This window comes from Callorhinchus milii, unplaced genomic scaffold, assembly GCF_018977255.1.
Source record: "Callorhinchus milii isolate IMCB2004 unplaced genomic scaffold, IMCB_Cmil_1.0 Scaffold1, whole genome shotgun sequence".
Lineage (NCBI taxonomy): Eukaryota > Metazoa > Chordata > Chondrichthyes > Chimaeriformes > Callorhinchidae > Callorhinchus > Callorhinchus milii.
This window is the reverse complement of record NW_024704742.1, coordinates 69,079,843-69,101,078: the sequence shown is the minus strand read 5'-3', so window position 1 is coordinate 69,101,078 and position 21,236 is coordinate 69,079,843. Positions and strand designations below refer to the sequence as shown.

Genomic DNA, 21,236 nt, shown 5'->3' with positions numbered 1-21,236 from the left:
CACTCCTTCCCCCTCCACTCCCCTTGTCTGCTCACGTGCCTTAGTGTAGGTCAAAGTCTGTGCTCAGTCAGTCCTTTACTGCCTTAAAACGCACAACTCGGGATTCATTGATTGATGCATTTGCTTGGTTCCAAAGTTTATATTATTTATGCTGCTTTTGCCTCCAGCAAGTTTCTGGAGGGAGTGAGGGTTGGGGCAAATGAGCATTTTTGTACCGAGAATTTTATATACTCAATTTATACCTGTATGTTGGTGGATCACTGCTCTACTTTGTACAGGAGTGACTGCTGTGCACTGGATCAATGAACAACATACCCTCCTTAATAAAAAGAATGTGATTGGATTTGCCTGGTCTCTTCAATGCTGCTGATCTACTCCTGTCTCAGTTGGTGGATCAGTGGTGGGGGGAGGAAGAGGAGAAACGAGTGGATATGAGTGGGGGTGGAATAAGTTCGGTCAGCTATTTCACCTGAACAGGCACAGATGGGACCTCGTTTTTTATTGCTGTGCAATTTGCTGCTGCCTTTTGCCCACAAAATATACAATTCATATTCTGTGAAGTGATTTGAGACTAAATATTATTAATGTATCATCCCAAGGACAGTACTGCCTCTCAAGCACTGAAGTGTCAGCTTAGACTAATTTGGAAGAAGTCACCAAGAAACTTCCGCATCTGGCTCAGTCAATAGCCTCTCGTCCCTCGATCAACAAGTTGTGGATTCAAGCCCTACATCGGGACTTTGAGTTCACAGTCATGGGTGTTTGTGGGACATTGCTGTGCGCAAATTGGTTACTGCGTTTACCTACAGATGCACAGTCACTATATTGCATGGTACAGCAGTTCTCTGTGAAGTGCTTGGTGACATTCAATGTTATAAGTGTTGAAACATTGCAAGGTTTATTAAAAGGTGGTCAAAAATTCAAAGCATCAAGAATTGTTTGCACTTTTCACTCATAAAATATACAATCACTTTAGTGTATATCCTGTAAAACGCTTTGAGATGTCTTGAAGACGTGATAGGTGATATATCAACTGCAAAAAGATTATTGTTATTTATGGCTGCAGTGCCTTTAGTTATCAGAGGGTGGCGCTGTTTAGGGACTCCCAAGGCATTGGACAATTTGGACCTGAGCTGAGTGTAGGGGTCGGGGAGGGTGGAGGGCAGTGGAGGGTGAAGGGTGATCGAAAGCATGGTCAAAGAGGAGGGTCTTGTTGATGTTCAACTGAAGAAAGTTCGCTCTCATCCAGGACTTGATGTCTCATAGACATTCTGTCATTACAGCAGTGGTTCTGGAGTCAAGGGTGTGAATTGGGTGTCATCCGCCTCCATGTAGAAGTTGACACCAAATCTGCGGATGAGGTCACCAAGAGAGAGCATATAAATATTGAAGAGGATGGGACCAAGGACAGAGCCCTGAGGAACACCGCACGAGACGCTATGGGGGCTAGAGGAGAAACCGTTTGTGGAGAAGAAGTGGAGGCAGTGTGAGAAGTACAGTCTGAACTATTCGAGGACAGAACCATGAAGGTTGAGGTGAGAGGAGAGGTGGTGGATGAGGATAGAGTCATTAACGGTGTCGAAGGCAGCAGAGAGGTCAAGGAGGATGAGGAGGCAGAGGAAGCCCTGGTCGCAGATGGACAGAATGTCATTTGTCACTTTGACCAGGGTTTTTTTTCTGTGCTGTGGGCGGCATGGAAACCGGATTGGAGGAGTTCGCACTAAGGCAGTGGCGGGAAAGGAAGGAGCAAAGCTGAGAAGCAACAACTCATTCCAGGACCTTGGAAAAGAAGGGGAGGTTGGAGATGGGGGCGCTAATTTGAGTAGAGATGGGTCCAGGGAGGGGTTTTTTAAGGATAGGAGTGATGGTGGCCGTCTTTAAAGGGGTGGGAATGGAACCAGTGGACAGGGAAAGGTTTATGATGTCTATGAGTAGAGGGACAAGGAGGTGGAGCTAGGAGGTAAGGAGAGGGGTAGGGATGGGGTCGAGGGAGCAGGTGGTTGGTTTCATGCGGGTTATAGTGGTGGTGAGAGGAGTGGGAGACAGGTTGAAAGGTGTGGAGGGAGGGATGGGTAGAGACCAGGGTGTGAGGGGGAGATGGGGAGGGCGTAGTAGATGACAGGACAGGCAGCTGAGCGGATCTCCTCGACTTTGGATTCGAGGACGTCCAGCATCGCCTTGCAGTTGGCGTTGGATGAGAGGATGGGCGAGCGATAAGAGTGTGGGCAGAGGAGTCAGTTGGTGATGGAGAAGAGCCTGGGGTTGTCCTTGGCCTTCAAGTTTGTCTTGCAGTAGAACAACGATTTAGCAGAGGCGAGGGCCGAGCAGTAAGATTTGATAAGGTCTAGCCAGGTCTGCCGATGGACCGTTAAGTTTGATTCAAGCCAGATGTGTTCAGTGGCATGCACTTGTGCTTTAAGGGAGCGGAGGTGGCTGGTGTACCATAGTTACTTTCGCGAGTAGGTGTCAGTTTGGGAAGAGAAGGGAGCAAGGGAATCAAGAATGGAGGAGAGGGAGCTGTGGAGGAGGGTGACTAAGGAGGATAGGTCATTGCGGGAAGAAGCCCAGAGTGGGAGGATTTCAGATGACTCCAAGGCAACAGAGAGTGTGGGGGAAATTTTTTTCCAGGGGCAGTAGGAGATGGAGGTGGGTTGGGTGGCAATGGGAAGAGGGATTGAGGAGTTAAGGGAGATGAAGTGATGGTCCGAGATCGCTTTGTTGGTGATGGTGAGGCCCCGAGTGATCACTGGGTCGAGGTGGTGACTGTGGACGGAGAGGTTGAGGGAGGAGATAAGGGAGTAGAAGTCAACAGAGGTAGAGCAGGAGGGGGTGAAGTGAAGGTTGAAGTCCCCTAGGATGAGGAAACGTTTGAAGCAGAGGGAGAGGGAAGATAGGAGGGTGGAAATGTCGGGGAGGAAGGTGGGGGAGAGCTTGGGGGAGTGTGATAGATAACGAGATAGCATGCCATAAGTCTGTAGAGGTTAGAGTCCTGGTTAGAGAACGTGGAGTCCTGTGGCTCAGTGGTTAGTACACTTGCCTCGCAAGCGAGAGACCTGAGTTCGATTCCCGTCAGAGCGAAATGTTGGGCATGTTTCCTTACTCCACACGCCTGTTTACCTAGCAGTAAGTAGGAACCCAGTTGTTAATCGATTGGTAGATCCCTTTTCCGGGGGTAATAATTCCTTAAAAAAAATAATGGTCACTTCAATCCACGAGTTTGTGGGCCACTGCTCTGCGCAATTGGCTGCTGCGTTTCACCCACAAATTATACAGGCAATTCACTTTACAATATATTCTGCGGAGCGCTTTGAGACGTCTAGAAAACATGATAAACCACTATATCAAATGTAAGGATTATTATTGTTATTATAAACACTGTGTGTACACCTTAAACAAACCTGCCATACAGGTGCAATGGGTCATAGCTCATGGACGATAGAAGATCCTTTCAATGCTAGGCTAATCAAAGGGGTTCACTGTTTGATCCGGCAGGTCCTCGAGTTATTGCAAGGTTACCATGTAAATGACATTTGCAGTTTTTACTCCAGAATCAGGATGGCTACTTCATCAGTAGTTGGTGCATTGTACCACTGCTCGTGCTGGCCAGCAGGTGTCTTGCCTGAATGGATGCTTATTCTATATTCATTTTTATAGTCATTTTTTCCATTGCGGGCTTGAAGCTCCTGACGTACGTGTTACTGCTGTGAAGCATGCTTTGCAGATCTAGTATGAGGGCTTTGTTCAACTCCAGAACATTGCTTCCATGCTGCATGACTTGTTCTTCATCGGTTCGTCATGAAGTAATCTGTAAGAATTTTGGCAACTCATTAGGTAATTATTAGCATAATTCTGACTTCTTAATTTCTCTAGTTGCGCCAAAAGGGGTCATCTGGAAGCATAAATTGTATTTCCTAAGGTTTGCTAGAAAATGCTTAGACTTTTCAGGGTTTCAGGTGGCTCTGTGAGTCGCTCTGATTTCAACTGGCCAAGCGAGCAACACATGGAAGGAACTTCTTTTGCCCATTTCATGGCTCCACAATGAGCACATACGGCTCGACATATTCCCAATATGATGGGGGCCATTTTATTTGTAGTCTCTGCCTGGATCACAATTGAGCGCAGTTAAATGGAGTGACCTCTGCTGCTGGGCATCATTTTGCTATGTTTTGCATGCCTTTCTGTGTTGAAGTCCAACTGTGCTGTTATTTTTTCTTCAGTGTCAGTTAATCTGCCTTCTCTCTTTTGCCTAGCGTTTTTAGTTGTCCTTGAAAGGCTTGATCTTCACTCAGGCATCTTTAAGATTAAGAAAATGTGCTATTGAGAGGACTCCTGTTGGGAGGACTGAGTGGGAAGACACAGTGGGAGGACTCCTGTTAGGGGGACTCCTGTGGGAGGACTCGTGCTTGGGAGGACTCCTGTGGGAGGACTCATGATTGGAAGGACTCCTTGTTGGGTGTACTCCTGTGGGAGGACTACTGTTGTCACTTTGTTGCAGAATATATTAGTAGATATATCTCTGTAGAAGGGTGTGTGGTTTTGTACACCATGCATACCTCATATTTGGGGGCTTAAGCTCATCAACATAGGAGATCCTCCCAAAAAATGTGCCTATGATACTCTCCCATGCAAGATCTTTCCAGTGGTATAAATCATGTTTCTACGTCAATGGGTTATTGTGTTCTTGATGGGCAGAGAGACAGACATTTTGTCTTTATTAGTAAAGATGGAGGTGTTTAATCATTGGTCTACTCACAGAATAAACCCTGAGGCAAGTTTCCTTAGTCCACATGACTCTGTTTACCTAACAGTGAGTAGGAAGCTGGTTACTAGTCGATTGGCGGCTCACTTTGCTGGGGTCATAATACCTCAAAAATAAATCTGGTTACTCAATCCACAACTGTTTGTGGGACACTGCTGTGTGCAAATAGCTGTTGTGTTTTGTCCACAAAATACAGTCATTCCACTTTGTTGTATATCGTGTGAAGCGCCTTGAGATGTCTCAACGACGTGATAAAGTACTATATCAAATGCAATGATTGTTATTATTATTATATAATAAAATACATGGTTAATAGCCTTTACTAGCTCCTGCACAAAGCTTTCCCTGGATCCAGTTGTCGGGGGCAAAAGTGAAGCTCCGGCTTCCAGTGCGGGAAAAACTCTTCGTAAAAAAACTCAGGTAAAAACAATAACTTTTGGTTCTGTACGTTAGAGAGTCCAGTCATCTCAAAGCGGTCATTCTCCTACCCCTACGCTCTGGGTCTCCACCTTTCTTGATCGCAACCCCAGCTGGGGTGAGAATAATAATAATAATAATCCTTGCATTTGATATAGCGCTTTTCACGTCGGGAGGACGTCCCAAAGCGCTTCACAGAATACACTGTAAAGTGAATTGACTGTACATTTGTGGGCGAACGCGGCAGCCAATTGCGCACAGCAATGTCCCACAAACAGTCGTAGATTGAAAATGACCAATTTTTATTATTGCTTTTGGTTTGGGGGGAGGGATTGTTATGTGACTGTCCAGCAACTGGTGATGTGCTGCTGATGTGAAAGCCTCTCTGTACACATGTCATCTGCTGTCGTTGTTTCGTTCCTTCTCGGAAACCATGAAAGTGCCATCACTATACAACCCCTCCAGGTCTGCAGCCTGTCTCTGCCCCCCACCCCCCAGTTGCTGCCATGTGACAGGTGCTGCGTGTCTTTGCAGGTGGTTCATGAAGCGCTTGGAACTGATCAGCAAAGCAGTGAAGTCGCCAATGGGAGGGGAAGAGGACAAGGAACTACATCTCCCAGCAGCCAGCGCGGGCAGGACAGGACCGCCCCCCCCCCTCACCTCATTTTGTCCACAAATAAAGCCAGATAAACAACCCAAAGCCTGGAGCGGGGTTTTTTTTTCTTTGATTGAAACATAGACCGACCTTAATCTAATCTTTTCGTTACAAGATTAACCGGCGTATGACTGATTGGGTCGGCGTGGGTGTGTGTGTGAGTGTGTCAGGCGGGGGTGGGGCGCCCTGTCTTGCCGGGGTCCTGGCGCTGTCATTGGGAGCGGCGCTGAGGGGGTGAGGATGTCGCTGCTGCTGCTGAGCCGCCTCCTCCGTGAGTACTGCCCCACACTGCCCCCCCACCCCCACACACACACACACCCACACCCCGGGGAGCAGCGCCCACACACCCCCCCCCACACACACACACCCCGGGGAGCAGCGCCCCCACACTGCCCCCCCACACCCACACACACACCCCGGGGAGCAGCGCCCCCACACCCCCCCACACACACCCCCACACACACACCACCACCACCGCTTCATTTGTTAATAACCCGCATACAAGCCTCACCTCTATAGGCCGCGGGCTCTGCCCCCTCCAGATTACACCCCCCCACACACACACACACTCACTCACCCACAACACCCACACACACCAACCCCCCAACACACACCAACACACACACACACACACCAACAACCACACACACCAACCACCCCCAACACACACCAACCCCCCAACACACCAACCAACACACACCAACACACACACACACACACCAACACACACCAACCCCCCCCAACACACACCAACACACACCACACACAACACACACCCACCCCCAACACACACACAACACACCACACACACACCAACACACACCAACCCCCCAACACACACCAACCCCCCAACACACACCAACCCCCCCAACACCACACCCCCCAACACACACCAACACACACCAACACACACACACACACACCACACACACCCAACACACACCAACCCCCCCAACACACACCAACACACACACACAACCACCCACAACACACACACACACACCAACACACACCAACACACACCAACCCCCCCAACACACACCAACCCCCCACACAACACCAACCCCCCAACACACACCAACACACACCACCCCCCAACACACACCAACCCCCAACACACACCAACCCCCCAACACACACCAACACACACCAACCCCCCCAACACACACCAACCCCCCAACACACCACCAACCCCCCCCCAACACACACCAACACACACACATACTCACCCACACACACACACACACACACCAACACACACCAACACACACCAACCCCCCAACACACACCAACCCCCCAACACACACCAACCCCCCCAACACACACCAACACACACCAACCCCCCAACACACACCAACCCCCCCAACACCACCACCCCCCAACACACACCAAACCCCCCAACACACACCAACACACACCAACCCCCCCAACACACCCCAACACACCCAACACACCCCAACACACCCAACCCCCCAACACACACCCAACCCCCCAACACACACCAACCCCCCCAACACACACCAACACACCCCACACACCAACACACCAACACACCTCCAACACACACCAACCACCCCAACACACCCAACACAACCCCCCCCAACACACCCAACACACAACACACCCCAACACACCCAACACACCCCAACACACACCAACCCCCACACACACCCCAACCCTTCCACACACCAACCCCCCCAACACACACCAACCATCCCCCACACACACCAACCCCCACACACACCACACACCCCCCCCCAACACACACACCCGGGGAGCAGCGCCCACACACTGCCCCCACCCCCCACACACAACACACCCACACCCCGGGGAGCAGCGCCCCACACCCCACACCACACACACACCCCAGGGAGCAGCGCCCACACACCCCCACACACACCCCCACACACCCCACACACACACACACACCCACACACACCCCCACACCCCGGGGAGCAGCGCCCCCACCCCCCCCACACCACACACACACACCCACACACCCCACACCCCGGGGCAGCGCCCCCACACCCCCCACACACACACACACCACACACACCCCCACACCCCGGGGAGCAGCGCCCCCACACCCCCCCACACACACCCCACACCCGGGGAGCAGCGCCCCCACACCCCCCCACACACACACACCCCCACACCCCGGGGAGCAGCGCCCCCACCTGCCCCCCCCCCCACACACACACCCCGGGGAGCAGCGCCCCCACACCCCCCACACACACCCCCACACACACCACCACCACCGCTTCATTTGTTAATAACCCGCATACAAGCCTCACCTCTATAGGCCGCGGGCTCTGCCCCCCTCCAGATTACACCCCCCCACACACACACACACACTCACTCACCCACACACACCAACACACACCAACCCCCCCAACACACACCAACACACACACACACACACCAACACACACCACCCCAACACACACCACCCCAACACACACCAACCCCCCCCACACACACCAACACACACACACACACCAACACACACACACAACCCCCCCAACACACACCAACACACACACACACACCACACACACCAACCCCCCAACACACACCAACACACACACACACACACCAACACACACCAACCCCCCAACACACACCAACCCCCCCCAACACACACCAACCCCCCCAACACACACCAACCCCCCCAACACACACCAACACACACCAACACACACACACACACACTCACACACACACCAACACACACCAACCCCCCCCAACACACACCAACACACACACATACTCACCCACACACACACACACACCAACACACACCAACACACACCAACCCCCCAACACACACCAACCCCCCCCAACACACACCAACCCCCCAACACACACCAACACACACCAACCCCCCCAACACACACCAACCCCCAACACACACCAACCCCCCAACACACACCAACACACACCAACCCCCCCAACACACACCAACCCCCCCAACACACACCAACCCCCCCCCAACACACACCAACACACACCAACTCACCCACACACACACACACACACACCAACACACACCAACACACACCAACCCCCCAACACACACCAACCCCCCAACACACACCAACCCCCCCAACACACACCAACACACCCAACCCCCCCAACACACACCAACCCCCCCAACACACACCAACCCCCCCCAACACACACCAACCCCCCCAACACACACCAACACACACCAACACACCCCAACACACCCCAACACACCCCAACACACCCCAACACACCCCAACACACCCCAACCCCCCCCACACACACCACCCCCCCAACACACACCAACCCCCCCAACACACACCAACACACCCCAACACACACCAACACACCCCAACACACCCCAACACACACCAACCCCCCAACACACACCAACACACCCCAACACACCCCAACACACCCCAACACACACCAACACACCCCAACACACCCCAACACACCCCAACACACACCAACCCCCCCGACACACACCAACCCCCCCGACACACACCAACCCCCCCAACACACCCAACCCCCCAACACACACCAACCCCCCCAACACACACCAACACACACCACCCCCCCAACACACACCAACACACACCAACACACACCAACACGCACCAACCCCCCCCAACACACACCACACACACCCAACACACACCAACCCCCCCCAACACACACCACACACACCAACACACACCAACACGCACCAACCCCCCAACACACAGCAACCCCCCCAACCCCCAACACACACCAACACACACCAACACGCACCAACCCCCCCCCAACACACACCAACACACACCAACCCCCCCCAACACACACCAACACACACCAACACGCACCAACACGCACCAACCCCCCCCAACACGCACCAACCCCCCCAACACACACCAACCCCCCCAACACCCCCAACACACACCACCCCCCCCCAACACACACCAACACACACCAACACACACCAACCCCCCCCCCAACACACACCAACACACACACACCAACACTCATAAAAGACCGGCAGACAGACAGACAGACATAGAGAGAGTGAGAGAGAGAGAGGGACAGACAGAAAACTCTCTGAATCTGTGCAGAACTTAGATGTCAGGTTGAATCCCCAGTTATCCTTCCTCCCCCACATCTGGTCGCTGACCAGCATCGCTTTGTTCCATCTCCACCACATTGCCCGTCTCTATAATAATAATAATAATCCTTGCATTTGATATAGCGCTTTTCACGTCGGGAGGCCGTCCCAAAGCGCTTCACAGAACACACTGTAAAGTAAATTTACTATATTTGTGGGCGAACGCAGCAGCCAATTGCGCACAGCAATGTCCCACAAACAGTCGTGGACTGAAAATGACCAATTTATTATTGTTTTGGGTTTTGGAGGGATTATTATTAGGCTCTGTGTGGAGTAAGGAAACTTGCCCAAGGTTTCGCCCTCTGCCTGGAATTGAACTCAGGTCTCTCACTTGCAAAGCGAGTGCTCTAACCACTGAGCTACAGGACTCTGACAATATCTCACACCAAAAGCTGCTGAAACCCTTTTCCACGCCTTTGTCACCTCTCAGCTGGACTGCTCTAACACCCTCCTCGCCCGTCTCCCCTCCTCCACTATTCACAAAATTCAGCTCATTCAAAACTCCACCGTCCCCATTCTTACCCGCACTAAACTCCACATCCCGATTACCCCAGCCCTTGCCAAACTCCACTGGCTCCCGGTCACAGAGTGGATAGACTTCAAGATCCTCACTCTAGTGTTCAAATCCCTCCATTTCTTGGCACCCCCCTATCTCTCTAACCTCCTCTTTCCCCACAGCAGTACCCGCTGCTTCCACTCTACTGGTTCCGGGTTCCACAGTGTCCCCTGAATCCTCCGCTCCGCCATCGGCGGCCGTACCTTCAGCCACTACGCCCCGAAATTTTGAAACTTCCTCTCTCAAACCCTTCGCTTTGCCCCTTCCTTCCCCATCTCCAGTTCGTCCCTGAAGACCTTCCTCTTCGACTGTGCCTATGGTCACCTTCCCCCTCCCCCGGCTTGGCCTTGGGCTCCGCCATTGTTAAGCGCTCTGAGATGCTGGCCGGCATGGAGGGCGCTGTATAAATGCAAATTGTTGTTGTTGACTGCATATTTGTGGACAAGACACAGCAGCCAATTACGCCCAGCAGTGTCCCACAAACAGTCGTAGATTAAAGTGACCAATTTTATTATTGTTTTTTGTTGTGTCGAGTTTGAAAGGTTTCTTGTAGTAACTGATATGGGCAACTGCAAGCTTCATATGTGTGGTTCTGAGGCTTTATGCCATGTCCTTTTTAGCTCTCTGTCCTATTGGCCTTAAAAAAATTTTTGGAATGTGGTGATTTCACTCCAAAAGGACAAATTTGTAAGTTGTCCTTTTTGCAAACCCATTCTTCTTGACTTGTTGAATCTCTGCCTACACAAGACTTGTCTCTTAATATTACCCCACATGTTACCTAATGCCTGATACATGTTAACCTGGAGCAACAAAATGATATAGCTCATTAAGTTTTAATACAAGCAAAAATGTGTCTTCCAAACTTTGGATCTTTCAATGAATTTTTTGTGTTAGTCAAAGTCAGAAACGATAGCCCATTTGAGATGAAATTGCCTTACGGGTGACTGAGAGGAGAGACGCATCTTGAATGTCTAGAATATGGGGAGTCAGTTAAAAGAAGGTGAAGGTGATTCCCCCCCTTCTCCTGCCAGTTCAAATTCAATTTACTTACACTGAGCGAAAATAAACTCAATTTGCCACAGAAGTTAAGCTGTAGTGAGCGCTGAAAGGGCATTGCAGTTTCATTGTTTTTGCTTTAAGCCAAATGAAGGGGAGAGTTTAGAAGTCCCGTAAATAATAATAATAATCCTTGCATTTGATATAGCGCTTTTCACGTCGGGAGGACGTCCCAAAGTGCTTCACAGAACACACTGTAAAGTGAATTGACTGTATATTTGTGGGCGAACGCGGCAGCCAATTGCGCACAGCAATGTCCCACAAACAGTCGTAGATTGAAAATGAACAATTTATTATTGTTTGGGTTTTGGAGGGATTATTATTAGATGTGTGGAGTAAGGAAACTTGCCCAAGGTTTCGCCCTCTGCCTGGAATTGAACTCAGGTCTCTCACTTGCAAAGCGAGTGCTCTAACCACTGAGCTACAGGACTCCACAATGTAATGTAGTTGTTCGAGAACTCGCCTTGCAAGCAAAAAGATCCAGGTTCGTTTCCACTGCAGGACGAAACTTTAGGCAAGTCTCTTTACTCCGAGGCCTCTGTTTACCTAGCAGTAAGTAGGAACCTGATCTTTCCTAATCCCATTCTTTGTTCGTTCTTCATTGTGCTATGATAGTGTTAGCTCCCTCGTTGGAGATATTTTCTCTCATCGCATTCCCCTATTTCATGTTTAATTCTCCTGCTCTTTCCCCTATACTGTTTAATTATTTTCACCACAAGGATTCATTGCTTGTGGCAAGGCTTTTCACAGATTAAGATTGCTTTTGAGGTTAAAATCTTATGATTATCCAGGTGGGATTCAGTTATCCCTCTATTTTGGCTGAGCGGGATGATCTTTCACAAATCCGCTCATTCGTCTCTCCTGCAGTGCAATGATCATCCCCTCCACTGACTGAAAAACATACAAGTAGTTTGGGAAGGCATTGTATTTCAGATGAAGGCCAGTACAGAAATAGGGACTGAATACAACAGCAGATACTAATACTATTAATAATCCTAATCCATTTGATACAGCAATTCCCTATCAGGAAGATGTCTCAAAGCGTTTTATAGGATTTTGCTGTAAAGTGTAGTGACTTTGTGTTTATAGGTGAATGCTGCAGTCAATTTGGTGGTTAATAATTATGATAATCCTTGACTTTGATAGAGCACCTTAACACGTTGTTGAGATGTCTCAAAGCACTTCACACGATATACAGTATAGTGGATTGACTGTGTATTTTGTGGGTGAAATGTGGCAGTGAATTATGCACAGCAATACCCCACAAATAGCCATGGAGTAAGTAACCAATTTTATTTAGGGGATTGTTGGCCAGGATACTGGGAGAAACTCCCTTCTCGGTTCGAACAGTGCCATGGGATACTTAACGTCTACCTGTAAAGGCAGACGAGACCTCGGTTTAACTTCTCATCTGAAGGACGGCACCTCCGATAATGCAGCGCACCCACAGCACTGCATAGGGGTGTAATCTTAGACTGTGTGATTCCAAGTTGTGACGTGAGGCTTGAACCCGCAACCTTCTGAGTGTGACCACTGCGCAAGGCTGTCACACGTTGGGTTGAGAAGGGGAGGGGTTTGTATGGGGGCGAGAGGTAGGGGAGGGATGTGTGTGGAGGGGGTGTGAAGGAGAGGGTATGTGTGTGTACACACATATGGGGGGAAGGGAGAACCGTGAGGCCTTTGCAGTACGACATTCTTCTGACGCCAGAACATTGAGCCCTGGAGAGCCACGTTTATCAGTCCTGACTGCAGCATTCCAAGGTGACCTCCTCACTGAAAGCTATCGAGCTTGTGTTGCAAAGGAAAGGGGCAATGCTCACATTTACTTAACTCCCCCATTCTCCCTCCCTCCCACACCCACAGCTGTTATTCGTCTCCAGCAGTAAGCCCCTGCTTTAAATAAAATCGCTTCGTTTCAACACTGGCTGTTGTCGCAATGCTGTCGGTGGAAAAACACTGAGATGTGTTTCTTTTTGGTCAGCCGGGCATCTGACGCATGCGGAAACTCATCATTCTTAAGAATATCCAAACCACCGTGTTTTGAGGGGGGATGAGAGAAAGAAGCTTCTTTTTGTCCCGACCCTACCCATTCTCTCCCTCTCTCCATCCTTTCTCAAGGGAATGCTAGTAAACTGTTGTCGTAATTTTAGACAGAAGTCCAGTGTTGTGATTGAGGGATTTTAAATTTATTTTAAAAGCACAAATTAAAATTGTGATGTGATAGAAAAGTGTGGAATTATTTGCCCAGAAATGCGGGGCATTTACCAAATCTTATGGAAATTTTCGGAGGGCTGATTGGTGCCATTGAGAGGCACGTTGTGTGAAACAACCCAGATTAAAACTAGAGGCATACATTTCCTGAAAATGTAGTAATGTTAAAAATACTAAAAGCGTTAATTTGAATAGTACAGCATTTACCAAGAATTGGTCGCAGGAGCTTAGTTTAGGTCGAGTGCCGAGCAAAGCTGATGTCACACTCGCGCCCCTTCCGCAATCCCAACACTCCCCGTACCGCACATGCACGACCGGAGCCGCTCCACACACAGTAGCAGAGTCAAGCAAACAGTGCGCAAAGGCCCAGGGCCTAGCGCCCAGTGTGTACAGGTTTGTAGCAGAAGGGGTTGTTTGTAGTGGATTCTGCGGGAAACGTCCGGATGCACTTTTCTATTGACCCAGGTGATGTCTGGGGGAGGGGAAGGGGGGGGTAGTTGGGATCAGCGAGGGTGGAGGGTAGGAGGGTGGCTGAAGACATGGCAGGCAGTGCAGTTGACGTAGTTTATATGGATTTTCAAAAGGGGTTTGATAAAGTGCCACATAAGAGACTTGTAAGCAAAATAGAAGCCCACGATATTAAAGGGACAGTGGCAGCGGATACAGAACTTGCTGGGAGACAGAAAGCAGAGAGTGGTGGTGAATGGTTGTTTTTCTAACTGGAGGCAAGTGTGCAGTGATGTCCCCCAGGGGTCGGTATGGGGCCACTGCTGCTTTTGATCTATATAAATGACCTGGACTTGGATATAGGGGGTACAATTTCCAAGTTTGCGGATGATACTAAGCTACGTAAAATAGTAAGCAGTGAGGAGGATAGTATCAGACTGCAAGAGGACAGAGACAGACTGGTGAAATGGGCAAACACGTGGCAGATAACGTTTAATGTGAAGAAATGCGAAGTGATGCATTTTGGAAGGAAGAATGAGCAGTCTGGCCGATGAGCTCAAAGTCTTGTTGTGCACCCGCAAGCCTCTGACTCGGAGGCAAGCGTGCTGCTGACTAACTCCTGTTTGTGGCTGGAAGACTCGAAATGTACAAAATTGGCTCAGTGTTTGCCTACAAACACACAATTACTGCAGTGACTGTATTACAAACCCGGTTGATCCTTTCGCTCAGTGGGCACTGGCCTGCTTCAGGCCTCACCATCACTGGACAGACTTTCACCCTATCTGCCCATCTTTCTGATACTCTGTCCTGGAGTCTTTCTGATTCCCTCCCTCACCTTGTCCAAAGTCCATCTCAAATCCTACCTCTTAGATCACGCTTCAGTCAGCTTTCCCCTCATAACCCTTTAGACCCTCAGTTTGGGTGCTAAGCCGGTATTGTTAACAACAGCAACAACTTTCATTTATATAGCACCCTTCACCCGAGATAGAGTCTCAGAGCGCTTAACAGTGGTGGAGTCTGGTGCCGAGGGGAAGGAGGAGGTGACCGTAAGCACAGTCGAAGAGGAAAGTCTTCATGCTAAAAAAAGGGGAAAGACAGAATTCCAAGCTTCAGGAAATAGTGGCTGAAAGCACAGCTGCTGATGGTCAAGCGGAGAGAACGAGGGACAAGTAGGAGGTCAGAGCCAACCGAGTGGGGGCAGCGGGTAGTGGAGTGGGGGAGAAAGTAGATCGGAAAGGTAGGGAGGTACCAGGACGTGAAGGGATTTGTAGACAATTGGTAAGTATCTTGGGACGTCCTCAGGTGCTATATAAGTGTAAATTTGTATTGTAATTAACTGAGAAGTTTTAATGTTATAATAAGCCGTGCTGATTAAGGAGAACTTTACATTTTTTTTAAAAAATGCTTTGTAACACAACTTGTGCTTATTAGTGCCTTTCTCATGGGATGACCATCCTAAAGTGCATAATTAGTATAATGAGGAGCAACTGGCATCAGGCAACACCTTGGAGTGAGTGACCAATTTTTAATTGGGAGATTGTCGGCCAGGACACCAGGAGAAATTGTTTCACTTACAAACACGGGAAGAACAGTGCACATTCCACCTCAATACCAAAATCCCCCAAATGCAGTTGTTGTCTTCTGTTCAGCAACACAGAATGTTTATTGAATTCACAACAATTCTGCTGAGTGGAGTTTCTTCCCTGCCCCGATCAACCCCTAATCTAAAACTGACCTTTGACGCACCCGAGTTACAAGCTAGTAACTGATTACTGAAGGGTTACAAGATAAACTTTCAACATTAACTTTAAAAACCAGCAGTCCTGCTTACATTGCATCTATTCCATTCGTCTCCATTGTCAACATTCCAGCTCCACATCTCCAGCTTTTGGATGAGACATTAAACCGAGGTCCCGTCTACCTGTTCAGGTGGACGTTATAGATATCATAGCACTATTCAGAAAGGGAAGAGAGTTTCTGCCCAACAATGCTTGCAAATAAAAATTGATCATTCATTTCATGGCTGTTTGTGGAGACATTGGGGTGCACAAATTGACTGCAGATTACACTACACATTACAGGAAAATCCTGTGAAGCACTTTGAGATGTCGTGACGAATCAATAAAGTGTTCCTCAACTTATTTTCCTTTAATAATTATTCGAATCCATTCTTAGAACTGTAGAACTACAGAACGGGTTTGATTAGGTTAATCAATAAGGTCAATATAAATGGACTGTTTCCACTGGTTGGGGATCTATAACCGGGTGACACCAAGAGAATTTAGAAGGAACTACTTCATGCAGAGTCGTTAGATTGTGGAACTCACTGTCCGAAGCAGTGGTTGAATCAGCTAATGTAGATGCTTTCAATAGGAAGCAAGACCTTCACATGAGGGAGAGGGGAATAGCAAAGTAGGGGAGGGGATAAGGAATGGGTGAAAACTCATTTGAGAGCAATCTTTTTAGTCCCATTTACCTTCCCTTTTCCCATATAAGTAGTCATGCCCAGTTTCTCACAGTTTCACAGCTTCTGGGCTCTTAAGCAATACCACAAAAACTCTTCTTGAACCACTCCACTTGTTATCGTCTCCCACGCAGGTCTCCTGTTGTGAAGCCAATTCTCGATTCTGCAGGAGAACCCCTGAGTCGTAGTGTAACAGACCCACCTGGAGAACTTAACCAAAGATCTTCTGTAAATTCTATCAAAATCATCATCCATCAGTTAAATTATCTACCGGAATTCCAGTAGGTTAGTAGGTGGAAGTTGTAGACGGCTGTTGCAATACAAATATGAATACAGGAAGAGTTTTAAGGTACTCTCCTGTATTGAGTAATAATAATAATAATAATCCTTGTATTTTTGATATAGCGCTTTTCAGGTCAGGAGGACGTCCCAAAGCGCTTCACAGAACACACTGTAAAGTGAATTGACTGTATATTTGTGGGTGAACGCGGCAGCCAATTGCGCACAGCAATGTCCCACAAACAGTCGTAGATTGAAAATGACCAATTTATTATTGTTTTGTTTTGGAGGGATTATTATTAGGCTCTGTGTGGAGTAAGGAAACTTGCCCGAGGTTTCGCCCTCTGCCTGGAATTGAACTCAGGTCTCTCACTTGCAAAGCGAGTGCTCTAACCACTGAACTACAGGACTCCACAAAGTTGTTAAGTGAGTGAGGACTTGGTGGGCACATTTAGGAAGATTCCATAGTCCACAGTGAATAATAAGTAATAATAGTAATCCTTGCATTTGATATAACATATTGCGAGTACTATTGAAATTCTACCAGTAAAGAAAAAGAAAGGGATGCATCTTGCTATAATTTGACAGCGACTCTGTTAACACTCTTAGAAATGCTTTCACTGCCAGGAGGGCTCAGTGCCAGAGCAACATTCATAGAATTATGGAAATTTACAGAATAGAAAGAGGGTATTTGGGCCATTAAGTCTGACCCACACTCAGAGCAAACTTTTCATTCAATCCCTTTCCCTGCACTATCCCCATACCGCTTGAAGCCATTCAAGCCTCTATCTTGCATATTGTGTTTACCCATAAAATACACAGTCGCACCACTTTACAGTAAAATACGTCTCTTAGGGACATGATAAAGCCTTGTATCAAATCCAAGGATTTTTAAGCATACCTGTCTATTTCCCCCTTGGCACCCTCATTAACGTAAACCCATGTTTGAGCAGTTGTAAGTTATTATTGTAATTGTCAGTGGGATCATATCTTTGCACACACCACAGAAGTCACTGACCATGTCAGTTTTATATCAGATTGGTGCGGGGACAGTGGGGGAATGTATCATTATATTCCAAAATGACTTTTACAGGGACATTTGTTTTTAACAAAGCCGTAGCTTTCATATACAACAGCAAAAACTTATATAGAACTGTAGAGATTTATGGCACAGAAGAAGGCCATTTGGCCCATCGTGTTTGTGCCGGCTTCCTCAAGAGCAATTCTTTCAGTCCCATGATTCAAGTAGGATAACCATCTGACAGAAGTGCACTCACAAAGACAATGGGGGGTATTGAGCTAAGAGGGAGAGGTACTCAAGGTCAAAGTGATGTGTAATATGGATAAGTAGCCAATTGACTTAAATTTGGATGAACCGGGATTGTAAAATGGATAACAACAACAAATTAAATTTGTATAGTGACCTTTTACGTCGGGAGGATATCCCCATATGCTGGATAGTCAGGGATTTGGACCTGAGCAGGAGGTTTGGATCAGGAGGGGTGGAGGGCAGTGGGGGGGTAGGAGGGTGACCAAAGGTGCGATCGAAGAGAAAGGTCTTGAGTCAGGCTTTGAAGGAGGCAAGGGAGGGACCGAGGTGAAGGGACTGCACGGTTAAAAGCATATGTTTAGTAGGTTTTTTTGGGGTCGGAAGAAGGAGAGGGAGTCAGAGGTTTTGGAAGAGGGCAGGGGTGGTGTGGCTGAAGACACAACACTAATGGTAAGCAGAGGGAATGAAGAACGAGTAACAGACCGGATACTGATGAGCAGAGGGTAGTCTCAGGAGCTGCCTGGCCTGCGTGCCGAGGGTGAAATGGCATTAGTAGGTCACAATTAGGAAGGAGCAAGGCCATGAAGGGCTTTGAAAGCGAGGACGAGGATTTTGAACTCGATCCTTTGGGGGATGGGGTTCCAGTGGAGCTGGGTGATGATGGGGGTAATAGGGTCATGGAGCCTAGTGTGGGAGAGGACACGAGCTGCAGAGTTCTGGATGATCTGTTGTGGAGGGAAGAGTTGGGAAGACCGACAAGCAAAGAGTTGGTGTAGTCAAGCTTATATGTAATAATAAAATAATATTCCTTGCGTTTCATATAGCGTCTAATCACATCTTCAAGACGTCTCAAAGCTCTTCACAGGATTTATGGTAAAGTGTAGTGACAGTATACTTTGAGGGCAAAATGCAGCAGCCAATGTGTCCCACAAACAGTGACTATATATATTTTTTAAGGGATTATTAGCCCCAGAACGTGAGCTGCCATTTGACTAACAAGCGGGTTCCCATTTACTGCTAGATAAACAGAGGTGTGTGTGTGGAGTAAGGAAAGTTGCCTAAATGTGTGGAAGCATGGTTGAGGGTTTCGGCGACCTGAGAGGCAGTGGCAGAGTCGGGCAATGTTGTGGAGGTGGGGGAAGGCAGAGCGGGTCATGGCACGGATGTGCAGTAGAAAGGATAGTTGAGGGTCAAACAAGACGCCAAGGTTCTGGACTGGCTCAGTGAGGTGGAGTGTGCAGCCATGGATGGTGATGCTGTCAGCACCTGAGGTGAGGAGACACTGACGGGAGTCGATCAGGAGAGCCTCGGTCTTGTTGACGTTCAACTGAAGAAAGTTCGCTCTCATCCAGGACTTGATGTCTGACCGACATTCTGTCAGGACAGCAGTGGTCCTGGAGTCGATTGAGTCTGCGGATGATGTCACCAAGAGGGAGCATGTAGAACATAACGGAGAAAAGCTTTGTGTTTAAAGCCCACTTAAATAATAATAATAATAATCCTTGCATTTGATATAGCGCTTTTCACGTCTTCTCGACGTCTCAAAGCGCTTCACAGAATAGACTGTAAAGTGAATTGACTGTATATTTGTGGGCGAAACGCAGCAGCCAATTGCGCACAGCAGTGTCCCATAAACAGTCGTGGATTGAAAATTAATTTTATTATTTTGTAATTTATTATTGTTTTGTTTTTTGGAGGGATTACTATTAGGTGTGTGGAATAAGGAAACTTGCCCAAGGTTTCGCCCTCTGCCTGGAATTGAACCCAGGTGTTTGCTTGCAAGGCGAGTGCTTTAACCACTGAGCTACAGGCTTAAAGCCCACCTGAACCAAAAGGCAGATGGGACCTAAATGAATACACTTGTATAATGTTTACACATAGGAGGAGCATCTCAAAGTGTTTCACAGAGAGAAGGGAGTTTCTGCCAGTGTCCTAGCCGACAGTTTCCAATATTAAATTGGTCATTCACGCCGTGGTTGTTTGTAGGACATTGCTGTGCACAAATTGACTGCTGCGCTTGCCCACAAAATACACAGTCACTGCACTTTACAGTCTGTCCTGTGAAGTGCTTTGAGGTGGCTCAACAATGTAATAAGGGGCTATATCAACTGTAAGGATTATTATTATTTCTTTCAAATCCTGCTGCCTCAATCCTGGCTTCACTTGGGGCATGTTCTTCGTTAAAAATTACTGCATCTTTGTACAATGTTCACGTCCTCAATGCCTTTCCCCATTTCCCATCAGAATATATTAAGAAGAAAGCTGCAGTTTGTATAAGCCAGAGATCCGATGCATAATCCCTCTTTACTGTTTCACATCCAATCTGTGTGCTTAATTGATTTGCTTCTATGCTGTATCTGACCTTCATCTGACCACTGCTGTTTCTCCCAGTGCCCTACAATCCTCATATCAAATGGTCATTCACTTCCACATCAGCCTGGCTGTTTGTGAGGCCTTGGTACGTGTCTTTGTCTTGCATGTTCGTCCAACGAAAAAAAGGCACTACCTTGACAGCAAATACTGGGAACCCCCTTGAGATATTTTGACACAAGGTGCTGTGAAACTACAAAGTTCGTTTGATCCGTAAATGTCCCATCTAAAAAAATCATATTAAATAAAAAGTGTCAGAATCAGGGTAATAATAATAATCCTTGTATTTGATACACACCTTATGGCGCCCTTGAGACATTTCAAAACGCTTCACAGGATATACAGAAAATGGATTAACTGATCCACTGTGAAATTTGTGGGAAAAACGCTGAAAGGAAAATGCCACATGATGGTCCAAATGCTCTCCTCCTTTGCTGATAATTTGTTTTAGTTCAGCATGGAACTGTTTAAGAAAGTGGTTCACAAAATAAGAAATGGAGTGTACTTTATTGGTGATTTGATTGAGGTTTAAAATAATGAAAGGTTGAATAGTGCATGATTCTTCATTTTGGTCGATCGATCCCTCGCTCCTGAGGTGTCAGCTT

General features: G+C 48.1%; 1 protein-coding gene across 1 annotated transcript in view; it reads left to right on the top strand.

The window, feature by feature from the left end:
- The first annotated feature begins 6,044 nt into the window (after positions 1-6,044).
- suclg1 (succinate-CoA ligase GDP/ADP-forming subunit alph) overlaps positions 6,045-21,236 on the top strand; it is a 35,684-nt gene continuing 20,492 nt past the window's right edge. The window contains exon 1 of the mRNA NM_001292808.1: positions 6,045-6,102. Within this exon, the coding sequence (NP_001279737.1) occupies positions 6,072-6,102 (31 nt within the window). The 5' untranslated portion in view covers positions 6,045-6,071. The remainder of the gene's footprint in view (positions 6,103-21,236) is intronic.